Genomic DNA, 14544 nt, shown 5'->3' with positions numbered 1-14544 from the left:
CACACACACACACACACACACACACACACACACACACACACACACACACACACACACACACACACACACACACACACACACACACACATGGACACACACACGATCTAGTTTATAGTGTAAGGATAAGAAGATGCAACACATATTGTTGAGAAAAAAAGAACAAAAAAGAAATGGGAAAACAGATCACATACAGAGGGTATATGTGTGTGCACTTGATTTTGTGTAGTTTACTGTGTGAGAGATAGAGAGGGAAGGGGCCCGGGGTGGTGGGAGACAGAACTTGCGGATATTATACATTCAACTGTCCACGGAGAGGAATAAGGAGATCGTTGAGAGAAACTGCGATACATGGAAGGTCGCAGTGAAAGAATAAGCCAGTCCATATAGTTCCACTTTGCGCATGAGCAGAAAAAGGTCATTGTACTAACAGGCATGATTGTTTTTTTATTCACTTAGGTATAAGCATCCATGATCTTGATAAGTGGTGCTTGCCAGCACATCCACCTGACAGCAGGTCTGGTATTTTGGCAAGATCAACAGAAAAGAAAAAGTTTGTTAAAGCAGTGGCAGATCCAGAGGGTGGTGCACCGGGTGCGTGCCCCCTCTTTATGTTTTGTTAAAGGGATGGTACAGTATTGGTGGAGATGAGAATTGTGCTTTTAACTCTTTGCGAGATACCAAGAAAACATTTATGAAATAGTACAGAGCATACTATTTTAAGAGGAATTCAAAGTTTATTTGATGAAAAGCGGGTTTGGAATGACTGAAACATCCAAAAACAAAGTAAAACAAAGCAATCATAAAAAAGGTGGGTCCCACACGATAGTGCCCACACTTTATTAGAATCGCTCTGTTTTGGATATCTCAGCCATTTCAAAACCAATTTTCATCCGAAATAAACTTTGAATTCTTCATGGAATTACATGCTCTTTCATATTTCATAAAAGGTTTCTCATTATTTCACCAAAAAATGTTAGAAACCTGAAATTAGGTCTCAACCAAAACTATACGATCATTTTAAAACAAAAGAAATAAAAAGAAAAATGGAGAGGGGCACGTGCACCTTCCTTTAATTTTTGTAAAGGCGCCTCCCCTTTACGGAATTCCTGGATCCGCCCCGGCCTGTAAAGCATGCATTGCAAAACAAAGATAATGGATGGCGGACCATTCTGGCAACCTGTCTGGTGGGCTGAATTCGGACTGGCTTATTCGATTGACGACGAGGAAGAAGAGATGAGGAAAGGGAGGTGGGGGAGGCATGGGCAGAGCGGCGATGGCTCACGGAGCTCATGGGCATGAACATTTATGTGTCGATGGAGGGAAAAATAGGGATTTAAGTAGAAGGATGAGTTGAAAGAATGGGATAAAAGACGGTAAAGAGATTGAGGAGATGAGAGTGAAGAGGAAGGGGAGGAGAAAATAGACGAACATGAGATGGGGTTGGAGAGACAGGGCACAAGAGAATGAGCTCGATTAAAGGGCGGAGCAAGCTAGGGAATTAAGAATGAAGTTTAATTTGTTCCTGATGAGTTGGCATCGTGAAAGAATGAGGACTTTCACTTTTTTCAATAATACTAAATCATTTCTTAATACATTCTTGAATGATTTAAACGTACTTTATTTTTATCACCTAATCTTATTCTTAATTGCTAAAGATTCATTACATTTTAAAAGAAAATATAGAAATGAATATGTAAATACATGTAGGCCCATACGAAAAACAAGAAAACTCATCAACTGGTTGATAACAGGGGGACAATGCATTTATCTGTGCTTTCATCTCGGAAATTTCTGTCAAGAATGAGAATCACCGCTGGCTCATAAGTTGTAAAGTTCGACTCGTGATTGTCCTGTTGGAATGTTGATGACAACGGTCCGAACAAACAATGAGATACAGGCTACATTCGTAGCATCAGAGCCCCGGAGCAGAGCATGATTTTAAGACAGATTTTCACTTTCAAGCCCACTCGATTTAAAAGCAGAAAATGTAAACGCTAGACGGTTGTCTGTATGTGCTTTATTACATTAGCAAGAAAACCAAACATACTTCCGGACGTTTTGAAATTACATACTTAATGTCAAGGTCAAATCACCACTTGCTTTTATTTTACGCTACAATTAAAAATAAATGCAGAATTTTCTTGGTAGTTATTGATTAGAAATGAAATAAAAAGGATGACAATAGCAATGTCCAGCTAAAACCTTATGAAGACTAGGACCAAGCAGACCTTAATCACTAATAGACTCGGTGAACTGAACATTGATAAGGACTGGTGATGAACGTTGTCATTTTTCGGAAGAGAGGCAACAAAGCAATCTTTTCAACAATAAGCAAAAATGTGTTGGACAGTGAATGTTGTCGCCAACTACAGTTCAGCATTTTGAGATGCTGGTTCTCAGACGGTTGAAAATATAATCAGTAACTCAGCTAAGTTTAGAAAAAAAAAACAGGATACGGGCTTACAAGGAGATATCTATGTAATTCAAGGCACGGCTAAGAATCGTACAGCTACAGCTGCAGCAGCAGCTGCTGCAGCGCCAAGCCGGTGAAAAAGGGGGGTTCCCCAACATAATGTAGCGCGACACTAGCTGGCGCCCTCTCGATCATGTTGAGTACACACCACAGAACTCTACACACACTAGTACTGGAGTAGTGCATGAGGAGGACTGGCACAACACCGACCCACGCCGCGAGAGTTTAGTGTGACACAAAGACGACTGAGTTTGTAAGCATGTGATTGATGGCGATATATACAAATATCCGAGCGTTATTCTCTTTCCTCGCGTACTTTGGACTTGTGGTAATTGTTTGTGAGTATCTAGTGTACTACTTTGTGATGTTTAAATGTGTTTGGCCAAATGTGAGCGTGACAAATGACCACAGACATATTGGTCAAATCGGCGAATCCGAGTGGTTCTTCAGCGAGAACTCAGATTCCCACCCCCAGAGTTACGGCGAGGACAACAGCGTTGAGAAGGATGCCCAGACGCGTTCATCGGATAGCTTACGAACTTTCTTCATAGCAGATACGCATTTACTGGGAAGCCGTCTGGGTCATTGGTTCGACAAATTAAGGAGGTAGCGTATCGGTTTCTGCTTTGTCTGATCATTCTAGTAATACAAAGCGTATTTAAATTCAGTTTCGTCCTTTCTGTATGTGAGTGAGTAAAGTGGAAAGTGAATATAGTGTCAATAGTTTTGAATAGAACGGTCTAACCTGGTTACATAAACTAAAGATAAGGCAACGCTGGAACAGCAAGTTGTTTTCCAGTTCGTGTGTGGGTTACATTTTACAGTGATGTGCGATGATCGAGATGAGAGTAGGGCCTACCATTAATTTTAGTGTGTGGACTAGGCTCAGGACTCGACTCTGAGAGCTAGATCTAGTTGTCTGCAGAAGTTGTAAAAACACTTCACAGATTCTCGATTCAAATCCTGCCTGGCACATTTCATATGAAAAGTGACCACATTAATGTTCTTACCCAGGGCCATGTTGGTGGTGTCTCTCATGGTCTAGACTGTGCAAATTTTGGTTAACTGGCAACACTACTGGAATGAGTGGAATGATACTGATGACATGGCAGTGACCAGTGTACTGTCGGTGTTCAGCGAGAGAAGTTCACAAAAGAGACTAACCCCCCGGATAAATGAGACCGCTTGATTGTTACGGTATGTTTAATAGTTTATATTTTATGAATTAGATCTGTTTAGTGAAATAAGTATTGATTCTTATGTTTTCATGTAGCCTAACTTAACTGTGGTAAAATTTCTGATTCAATTTACGTAACCATGGTTACTGTTACCTTGAACAGAGAATGGCAGATGGAGCGTGCCTTCCAAGCCGCATTAACCCTTCTGGCGCCGGAGGCTGTCTTTGTCTTGGGCGACCTGACAGATGAGGGCAAATGGGCAAGTGACGAGGTACGTTGTTGGATGGCTTACATTTCTGCACTAATTTTTAGTTTCCATTTTTTTCACCCCTCTCTCAAAGAGTTTTTTTTTTTCGTATGAATCTTATAGGCGAGATGTACATGTATGCTAAACAAGTAGCCACAATTCAAAAATTGTTTTATTATTCATATTCTTCTTCTCCTCCTCCTCCTCCTCCTTCTTCTTCATCTTCTTCTTCTTATTGTTATCATATTGTTATTGTTATTATTGTTATATTGTTATGATTATGATCATTATTATCATTACCGCGGTATCATTATCTGAAAGCAAAGGTTTTATGCTTTTTATTCGAGTTCTCTTCTATTTACATAGCCTGCTTGGCATGTGTGCGAAAGTTTTCATACAGGTGATGAATCAGAGTGAAGTCAAGAAAAAAATGAATGCATGCATTAAAAAAGATGAAATTAGAAATAACTGTAAAGCTGAAATAAAAAAAACCAAAATAAGGTGCAAAAGAAATCAAGGAGTCAAGTAGCATGAAAAGAGAAAACAAATTTTTAAGACACGTTTAGAAAACTGAGTAGTAAAGAGAAGAATTTCAGCATTAGAAAAATAGTAAAATTATTGTAATAAAAGTAAAGGAGGAAGAAAAATTGTAAATTTGATTGATGATTTGTATCATTATCCTAATTGTTGCCTGCAGGAATTCCGAGACACTGCCAAGCATTTCTGGAAGATGTTTCGACACCCAGCCAATGTGAATTTCAAAGTAGTTGTCGGCAATCATGACATTGGCTTCCATCATCTGTGAGTTCTGCCATGGTACTCTTCTTGTTGATAAACATTTTGAGGTAGACTATTTGGAAGTATTTGACCGTGCATCACAAAACCAACAATAAAATTGCATCCCTTGCTTCTATGTGAGGACTCAAAAAAGGGGAAATGAGTCAACCAAGTCAATCTAGAGTTTCCCATATTTTCTGGAAGAGCTAATCTTCTTCTACATTATGCTAAAAGCTTTGGAATAGCAGTTTTTCAACAACCCTTTTTTGTAAAGTAGTGAGATCAGGTATGTCTAAGAGGCCCCTTTTTATTTCTTGAAAATTCTTTGCACACTCTTCACTATCAACTCTTAAAACTCTTGAGAGGATAAGGCTACTGCTTTGAAAGTTGGCTTTAATCATGGGCTGAATGTGTTGATAGAGCATGCCCAATTCAAGCTTAATCTGATAATCTCTTCATTTTTGTTGCTCCAGTGGTTTGCATCCTGTTTTTTGTCTCATTCGTCACACAGCCAGCATGGCTTGGTAAGGATTAACCCGTTCCATACTGAATTCTGAAATCCCCATTGCCTTAGTACACAGGCCACCAGGTTCCCGCATGGAATGGGTTAGGTGCTTGAATAGACTCTGTACTTCAGAGCCTCTTTTCTCAATTTACACTTTTCCAGAGTGTGTGCTTTCTTTCCAACATTTAGATAGGTTTAGGAGAGTCCATTTGAATTGAGTTATACATCATTTTAAAGCTTAGAGTCTGCTTTCTCAGAATCTGCCCTTAACTAAAAATCTGGCAACTTTTTGTTGGTTTTGTGATGCAGGGTCACATTAGATTTCATCTACCATAGTATGGAACAAGTTCACACAAACTATACATATGTAGTGATTTGTTTGTATAGCAGGTGGGGGGTATTATAGCCAACTCGAAAACATTAATGGACAGTGCTCAGTCTTATAATTTGTGACTCATGACAAATTTGCATCACAATTGGTGCTTTGCATCAAGATATTTTTAGCATGCTGGATATCTTTCTCAACACACAAGCATTGCAAATATCTTGAGATGTGTATCAAATCTGCCGTCTCCACCATGATGGTAATAATTTGAATGATTTTTTATTTTGCACCTAAACAATCCTGTGTCATGCAAATCTTTGAAATTCCATACAATATGAATGTGTGTGGACACAGTGTCATTGTTTCCCTTAAATTCAGCGATTCTTCTCGAGTGATATTTATCTTCGTTAGTAGGATAAAGGGATGTCTGTAGTGCATTAATGTTGTCAAGTCAAAAGTCAAGTTGAAACATTCATAAGTAACTTTTGCTGATTCATGTGAGTGTACTCACTGACCGATCCTTAAATATATTTCCTAAGTTCTATATAGTGTATTGTAGCGTCAAAGTTTGGAAACCATGCACTTGACAAAACTTCCTGATAATGCCCTTTAACTTGCGGAAAGACTGCAGTAGTGAACGACTGAAAGACTGCAGTAGTGGACTACTACACTAAACAACTACATGTGTTATATAAACCATAATCAATGATGTAATTCCTGGGGCAGTGTGAGAGACACCAGGATTTCCACCATGTACTGTTGTTTTATTTATGCCAGGAAGTGTACATTTTTAAACTAGCTAAAATCTGACATATTTGTTGACTTTGTGTGTGTGTGTGTGTGTGTGTGTGTGTTTGTGTGTCTTGCAGGTCAATCAAGAACAAACTGGACAGATTTTTGGATGCTTTCAGCTGTAAAGGTGTTGAATTAGTAACCCTGAAAAATATTAGGTAAGTATGAAATGTTTTCTATGGAATATACCCTGCTTGAAATGACTGTCATGTCTGATGTTCAAACAACTGATAGTACGACTGTAGTGGCATCTTGCCAGACAATATAACAAAATTTAGATTTTATAAGGACACTTCAAAGTAAAGTAAAAGAGAAAAATGTTCTACTTATGCATTTTCAAGTAAATGTTTTTATTTTGATATCTATAGGACAAGTGAACACATCATGTTTGATTTATAATAACAGCATGTAATGTGTGTCTGATAAATATCAGTGATTACATGTATATTGTGCTCTGTGAGTCTTTTGCGACAAAAGTGGCCAGAATCTAAAAGGAAAATAAATGGCTTCTTAATGATTGTTATTTGACAACATGCATCTGAATTCATTGATACTAAAACCATCCAATTTTCATCCAAGATATGAAAGTTCAAAGTTCACAAGTTCTGACAGAGCCATGGATACCTTGGAGAATTTCATGACAATTTTTTTTTTTTTTTGCATCTGTCTGGAGAGGTTTAAACGGAGATATATACAGTACATGTGTGTAACCAGATAAAAACACCACAGTGTTTGATTGATTATCAATGATTTAAGTTATGTGTGTGCTTTCCTGTTCTCTTTAAACACAGTTTTGTGCTTGTCAACAGCATGGCATTTCATGGCGACAACTGCGAGATGTGTTTGGGGGCAAAAAAGGACTTGCGCCGGGTCTCAGAGAGACTGAACTGTTCCAGGAACAGAAGGGCTAGGACAGGGTCTAAGACAGTCATCACTCAGGACAAAAAGTGTAAAGTTCACAAGCCACTACCTCCTTCTGCCCCCATTCTGCTACAGGTATGATCTTTCATACAGCTCTTATCAGTGGCAGTACCATGCGTGAATGACCAGAATTTAACAAATACTGTACGAGCTGAAATTGCTACTTGTTGGGCATTTTCATGTGTTGTTAATTTTGCGGTTGTGAGGGTCTGGTAATCATAACTTCACCTTTCACAAAATAAATAAAATTGACTAACAAATGACAATACCTGTACTGAATGCTTTTACTCAGTAATTCCCTGTACGTTAATGAGAAGTTCGTTCTCCTTTCGAAGTTCTGTACTAGCATGTTGATATGCCCCAGATATCACTACATCATGGCTGACACAGTATGCTTGACCTTTAGTATTTACTAGTTGTGCACAATCCAACAGTAACATAGCTTCATTTTTTTTATTTTTATTTTTAGATATTGCATTTTTGCGCATTGTTGATTTTGCGCCCTTTTATATTTGTGCATTGTTATTTTTGAGGTTCAAAGGCAAGTCATGATATTTGCAAAAATAAAATGACCATGAACATTTTCAGCTTGTACAGTATGCGACTGCAAGGGTTGCCCACTTATATGATATCTAAAATGAATCATTAATGTTAAAGGAAGAGTGTGGAACTACTAAGCTGGAGTCTCGTGGGCTCCATATTTTATGGAAAGTTGCTAGATAGCCACTCTTGCTGCAATGGCAAGTGAAGTGGTAATGTTAAAGAATCCTGTCTCCTGGTTGGCTGCTACTCCAATAAGTTGCTATTCTAGCAAAAATTACTATCCTAACATCTTTTATGAAGTGACATCCTGTTCTAAACCTTCATTGTGGTTGCTATTCTATGTCTGTTATGAATGTATGTTAACTACAATTGTATCAAACATACACAAGGTAAAACTTGATAGACCTATGAATTGACAGTGATAAAAAAAATAGTATATTATGACAGTTGCTTGCCTGTTTATGTGAACAAAAGCTCCTTCAGAATGGGAGCTACATGCTAATTCAGATTCTCTGTCATGTGACAGACATGGCAGATGTATTACAGTCAGCCCATGAGCATGCTGTGTCTTTAGAACCACAGTATTCTGTATCACTCTCTCTCTCTCACTCTTTCTATTTCCCTTTAGTCAGTGTGTATTATTGAGTAATCATTCAGCACACAGAATGCTCTTCATACGACATACAGCATATGGAACTTGAAGGATAATAACTCGGCTTTCATTTATCATATATATTCAGTTATTGATATCACCTTGCTGTGCTCTTTCCTGTTTATGCAAAGCTAATCACTATGAATAACGTCCCATTTGCCATCTGCGGGTATGAGTGTTAATAAGGGTGCTGGTAGTGTTTGATTGTGTTGTTACTGATCAGAAAGGCATTACTGCAACTACTTATGTTTTTGGAGGTTTTTCTTAATTGCATATTCTAGTACTGTGGTGCTTGAGTGCCTAATCAATATATATCTGGTAGACAAACACATCAAAATTTGCACATGTATATTTTTATTTCATTTGACTTTTATCCTTTTTTATGAAGTTTTGATTAGGTTAGAATCGCGTTGGATTATTATTATTTTTTTTTAACCACACCTCATGATTTTCAGCTAGCCATATGGATAAGTCTCACTATTTGTTACCTTGTGTTCACCTGTCTGGGTGGCAATGCAGCACTTTCCGCTGTACAGGCGTTCTGACGAGATGTGCTCGGGGGTGGACGGGACACCCCTTGATGAGAAGTTTGTCCCCCATGGAGAGCGGAGAGAAGTGATATCCAGAGAGGCTACAAAAATTGTGAGTGGATTGCCAATTTTTGCCTCAAATTGGTCTTGCCGTTGCTGAGATTAAATGAATACTTGCACACAATTAAAAAGAGGAAAGTGCATTTAGAGAAAACAATTTGTAATAACTTTTATTTTGCTGATTATTTATGGTGATTCAAATACTTTTTGTAATTTGGGCAACAACAAATGATTGTTAGTGGAAATTTTTAAATGTTTTTACAACCACCTATGCTTAACATTACAGCTGAATACATGCGAATACAAATTCCAAATATTTCATGGTTTTGAAAATGAACGTGAGTGATTTGCTGGTCTGTACTTTGATATATAAGTGACTAAAATGGGCTTTGCCAAATTATATACTGTCCTTTTGCAGATAATTGAAAAAAACAACTTTGAAGCTGTGCAATATATTTTTATGCAATTTTGCAAAATCATGCATCAGTATTGTATTACTGGTATAGGTTTGATTTTAAGGCATTGTGACCTTTTAAGATGAAAGAGTCATATGAAGGTTACACTGTATATTACAGCAATGAACAATGTTATCATTAACAATGACAACAACAATGCCAATGTCTCTCTGTTGTGTGTTTCATCATCATAGCTACTCTCCTGGATTCGGCCCCGCCTTGTTCTCAGTGGCCACACCCACCATGGTTGCTACGTGGTCCACCAGAACTCCACCCCGGAGATCTCGGTGCCTTCCTTCAGCTGGAGAAACAGGCGCAATCCAAGCATCACCCTGGTAAAGGCATTGTCTTGGTGGGGCCCTCTACTATATATGCTTGCTCTAGAGAGCAGGTCCATAAGTTGGTACAGTGGTCCCCACCTATGTGGGAGGGGTTATTAAACTTTTCTCCCGTTTAAGTGATGATTCTGCTTTAAAGTGGCAGTCCATATCATCCCTGGGGCTACAAGACTTCCCATTTAAAGAAATATGAGAATAAGAAAATAATAAAAAAAAAATAATGAATTTTCAGGATAACATTTTTTTTTTCTTAATATTTGCACCATTTTTGCAAAATAAAATTGATGTTGACATCAAATAATGTAGAAACATCGTTTTGGATTACATTGATTATTGTGATGTCTTAAACTTGAATCAGTATTTTTTAAATTCAAAATGGAGTTAAGAGGATTTAGAATACATGCTAATTGAGATACGAGGTCTTGTCACCACAAGGAAGTCTTATGCAAGTCTTATGCAAGTCACCCCACATGACACCCATAATATAGGATGTTAAGCTGATAACATTTGACCACTGCATTAGGTGCACAAACTCTCTGACACCCAAAAGACTGAGAAAGCTTCATTCTCTACCAGAAATGACTCTGTAGTGGCATCATAAGAACACCATCATATTTGACTGTCAATGTCTTGTCCATCTTCACATTTTGATTCGTACATATATCAAGCCCCCTGAGGATTTTGTTGAATTATAGCTATTCCAGTAATCATTTTTATTTTGAGCCTACCATCAGTGGGTGTCTGTACAATACCCACTTGATGTTTGTGGAGGTAAAGGTGACTAACTTTATAATATACAGTATTAAAGGACAAGTCCACCTTCATATACATGTTGATTGAGTGAATGCAACAATATTAGAAGAACTCGTCAGTGAAAGTTTGGGGAAAATCCGAAAATCTGTTCAAAAGTTATGAATTTTTAAAATATCTGCGCAATCACTGCTGGATGAGAAGACTACTACATTGTATGATGTCACATGGGTAGAACAATATAAAGAATATAAGAGAATTTCACAAAACTTTACTTTTTGAATAAAGCGCACATTTCTTGTTACTGACGTTTGTATGTAATATTATTCCCCCTGCCTTCTGAAAAAGAGGTCAGGTGTTCTTTTGTTATGCGAGAAAAGTGAAAATATGTTGAATATGTTGTATACTTTCTTTATATCGTTGTACACATTTGACATCACAAGCTATAGTAGTCTTCTCATTCAGCAGTGACTGAGCAGAAACTTCAAAAATTTGTAACTTTTGAACGGATTTCCATTTTTCCTCAAACTCTCATTGATGTGTTCTGCTAATATTGTTGCATTCACTCAACCCACATGTCTATGAAGAAGAACTTGTCCTTTAAAAAAAGTGTCATACATCATGCTGCACGTTGTATCCTAAGGAAAACAATCTTTTTGCTTTTACCCTTCTCCAGGCTACCATCACTCCGCGATCCATCTCCATCAACAAGTGTTTCCTCCCGGAAGAGAGCCTCATCGTCAACCTGTACATCTTGTCTGGTGTTGCCATGGCAGTCTTCCTTCTCCGTGCCTGGATCCGCCTCCTATTCAAAGGGCGGGCACGCAGGGAGCACAGAAAAGATCTATGACGGCAGTTTGTAGCTTAGCCCGTTCATTTCAGGAGGTGCACTTTTTAATACTCGTGTGTGTGTGATGTTGCAATATCAAACAATTAAGATGACTTGTGTTGGACAGTAGAGTAACTGTGACTGAAATAACATTTGGTTAAATCTTTGAGGAATGATAATTGGCACCAATTTTTTTTTTTTACCAAACACAAAACGGCAATAAAAAGGAGATCTCCTTTACTGACATTACTTGCGTACCAAAAGCATTCCTGGTAGTGTATAGGTAGTGGCCCTACCTCTTGAGTGTTCTCAGAACTTTCCCCAAACGTGGTCAGGAGAAGTCAAGTCCACTGTATGACCAAGATATTAAAGGACAAGTCCACTTTCATATACATAAGGATTGAGAGAATGCAGCAATATTAGTAAAACACATCAGTGAAAGTTTGAGGAAAATTGGACAATCCATTCAAAAGTTACGATATTTTAAGTATCTGCGCAGTCACTGCTGGAAGAGAAGACTACTACAGTGTATGATGTCACATGCGTACAACTATATAAGGAAAATAAAAAGAGAATTTCACAAAACTTTACTTTTTGAATAAAGTGCACATTTCTTCGACTTGCTGCTGACGTATGTTAAGGGTAATATTATTCCCCCGTCTTCTGAAAGAGAGAAGTCGAGTGTTCTTTTGTTATGCGAGAAAAATGGAAGTATGTTGAATTTTCTTTATTCTTTTTTATATCGTTGTACTCATGTGACATCACAAGCTATAGTAGTCTTTTCATCCAGCCGTGACTGAGCAGAAACTTCAAAAATTCATAACTTTTTAACGGATTGTCCGATTTTGCTCAAACTCTCACTGATGTGTTCTACTAATATTGCTGCATTCACTCAACCCACATGTCTATGAAGGTGAACTTGTCCTTTAAGCGTGAAAGTCTAGGTCGTACTCAGTACATTTGCATATATGGTAAAATCAGACAGACAATGCATGGTAATAAACTACAATGATATTCGCGAGAGATCAAACCGGCAGCACTTAATTGCAATGAATGCCGTAGATTGGTGCACAGAACCATGCTCCTTGCAGGGTGAGATAAAAGGGGGGAAAAGGTGGTGAGGCCGTTCCCGCTTCTGTCTTCAATGCAGGTTGGAAAACTGGCATGATTCAGATGCTTGCATTGACAAGTTAGCGTGGTTGGTGTAAAAAGAGCACGCCCTTGGTTCAGGTTTACGACTCGTCACATTGGCCCTCTATTGGTGATAGCCGTGACGTTGCACTCCGTCCGCAAGCCGGACACAGTCAGCACTCTACACTGATCCCCTCGCTGTGTCTCACTCACGCTCATTGTTTCATGTGTGTAGCCCATTATACTGTTTGGTAATTTTTTTTTTTTTTTCAGATTAGTCAGCTCAATAGTTCCACGGTTGTGGGCCATTTTTTCCCCGTCATTGCAATTTGCCCCACCCTAATTAATGTTTAAATTGTTATCCTATGCACACTGGAGTTGACTTGGGCATGGTCTATCTCTGTGGGAAATTGTTGTATCATATTCAGTTCTACAAGTCAAGATTCAAGTGTGACGGACCAAATGTGTCCTCTCAATTGCCTACCGGCGTAATACCAAACATACGCAAAGTTTGCCCTTTGCCTGCTTTAACCCTAATCAGGCCGGGCTGTTTTGGCCATGCTAAAAGATTTTTTGAAACAATCAATTTCTAATTTTAGTTATATGATTGTGCAAATTAAGCTCAAGATCATATTTTAGCCTAATTAAAAGCATAGCATTTAGAGTCTACTTTTTGGTCTGTAAATCTGTTTTAGCATATTCAACAATATTGTACATCACAAAAACTTCCAAAACACATTTCAGTTCTTATGTATTTTAGTGTTTTCAGAATTTCTTATGTATTTCATTGTTTTTTTTTGTTTTTTCTTTGTTTTTTATTGGAAATTGTCACTGACCTTTTTTCTACCGTAATTAGCATAAAATCAATCATAGAAAGTGATTAATTGTAACAATAATCAGGTTTTTATGACTTTCATGACAGAGCACTGTTTTCCATAGGGAATGTACACAAAATCACAAAATTGTGCTCATTTTGGGGCGACATGCCGTTACGAAAATAGGCGTAGCTTCATAAAACTATGCGCTGATGTTGCAAATTTGGTCTCAAGAGTTACGTGAGACTTGGACGAAGAAAGTCAAGAAGCCACGCGACGAGGCCGTCTCGCGTTCCAGAATCTGGGGGTAGTTTAGCGCCGGCCCCAGTCGCTTCACTCGTCTCTGTCGAAGCTGTCCTTCCTTCAGTCGTGGCCACACTCTCGTGGTGTTCTTTGGTGGGTTTTTCTGTGTGACGATGTAACAACGTGTGGTGACTCCATTTACAGCCGTCCACCTTGCAGTTGCTTTTCTGCTTGCAATTTATCGCAAAGTGGAACGGCTTTAAGCAATTATCACACAGCTTGGCTTCCCTCACCGTTCAGAGCTGGCCGTACCTCAAAGTTTGCATTTGTGGTCCCACCTTGAGGCTGGGCTGCGTGCCCCGTGCCGCTGCCGATATTTTGCCCAAACATGTTATTGGCGAGCTGAGCACACTCTTCCGTGTAGTCGGCCATCATGTTGAAGGTCGGTGTTATCCCTCGCTTCATCATATTGTGGGCACGTTTTGCCCACTCCGTCTGCAGGTAAACTGGCATGAGTTGTTGGATTTGGAGCAAGTTACTGGAACTATCCATGTCTGCACGATAACCCATGTGGGACAGGACCATCTCACACCTCCTCATATCACGTGCTAGGTCCCAGAGCGCAGTTCCATCATTAGGGCATATTTGTTGACGATTCAACACCTTTTTCATGTGGGCAGTGGTCACTTGGAAGGACTGCCCGAACTGGTCATGTAGAATTTGTCTAGCCCTTTGATAGCCTTCAGAGCTGAGAAACGTACAATTTTCAATGCTTTCTCGTGCCTTACCAACACAAAACTGAATCAAGCACATCAATTTCACCTTATCGTCTACTGGCTTACATTCAATGGTGGCTTCAAATTTGTTCATGAAACCACTATACTCAAGTGGGTTGCCATCAAATTTTGTCATTTCTGGTTTGGGCATACTCATAGCCAAATCTACAACAGAAAAAACATCAGTGACTTTCGGCTCTGTAC

General features: G+C 38.8%; 1 protein-coding gene across 1 annotated transcript; it reads left to right on the top strand.

Moving 5' to 3' along the window:
• Positions 1 to 2721: 2721 nt before the first annotated feature.
• On the top strand, positions 2722 to 11444 carry LOC139722189 (metallophosphoesterase 1-like). The gene is made up of 8 exons (XM_071633503.1): positions 2722 to 3079; positions 3814 to 3922; positions 4596 to 4699; positions 6375 to 6455; positions 7089 to 7293; positions 8933 to 9055; positions 9653 to 9793; positions 11223 to 11444. Exons 1-8 carry the CDS (start codon positions 2742 to 2744, stop codon positions 11394 to 11396), a joined length of 1275 nt encoding a protein of 424 aa, XP_071489604.1. The 5' UTR covers positions 2722 to 2741; the 3' UTR covers positions 11397 to 11444.
• Positions 11445 to 14544: the final 3100 nt, after the last annotated feature.

Source organism: Diadema antillarum, unplaced genomic scaffold, assembly GCF_040938485.1.
Source record: "Diadema antillarum isolate AM-2024a unplaced genomic scaffold, OU_Dant_1.0 scf00000160, whole genome shotgun sequence".
NCBI classification, from domain to species: Eukaryota; Metazoa; Echinodermata; class Echinoidea; order Diadematoida; family Diadematidae; genus Diadema; species Diadema antillarum.
This window is presented reverse-complemented; position numbering and strand designations above follow the sequence as displayed.

Excerpts from the sequence above, each read along its gene's own strand:
- LOC139722189 (XM_071633503.1), top strand. The coding sequence starts at position 2,742 with ATGGCGATATATACAAATATCCGAGCGTTATTCTCTTTCCTCGCGTAC. Across the intron at positions 4,700-6,374 it reads GACATTGGCTTCCATCATCT|GTCAATCAAGAACAAACTGG; the intron begins GTGAGTTCTGCC and ends TGTGTCTTGCAG. Across the intron at positions 6,456-7,088 it reads GTAACCCTGAAAAATATTAG|TTTTGTGCTTGTCAACAGCA; the intron begins GTAAGTATGAAA and ends CTTTAAACACAG.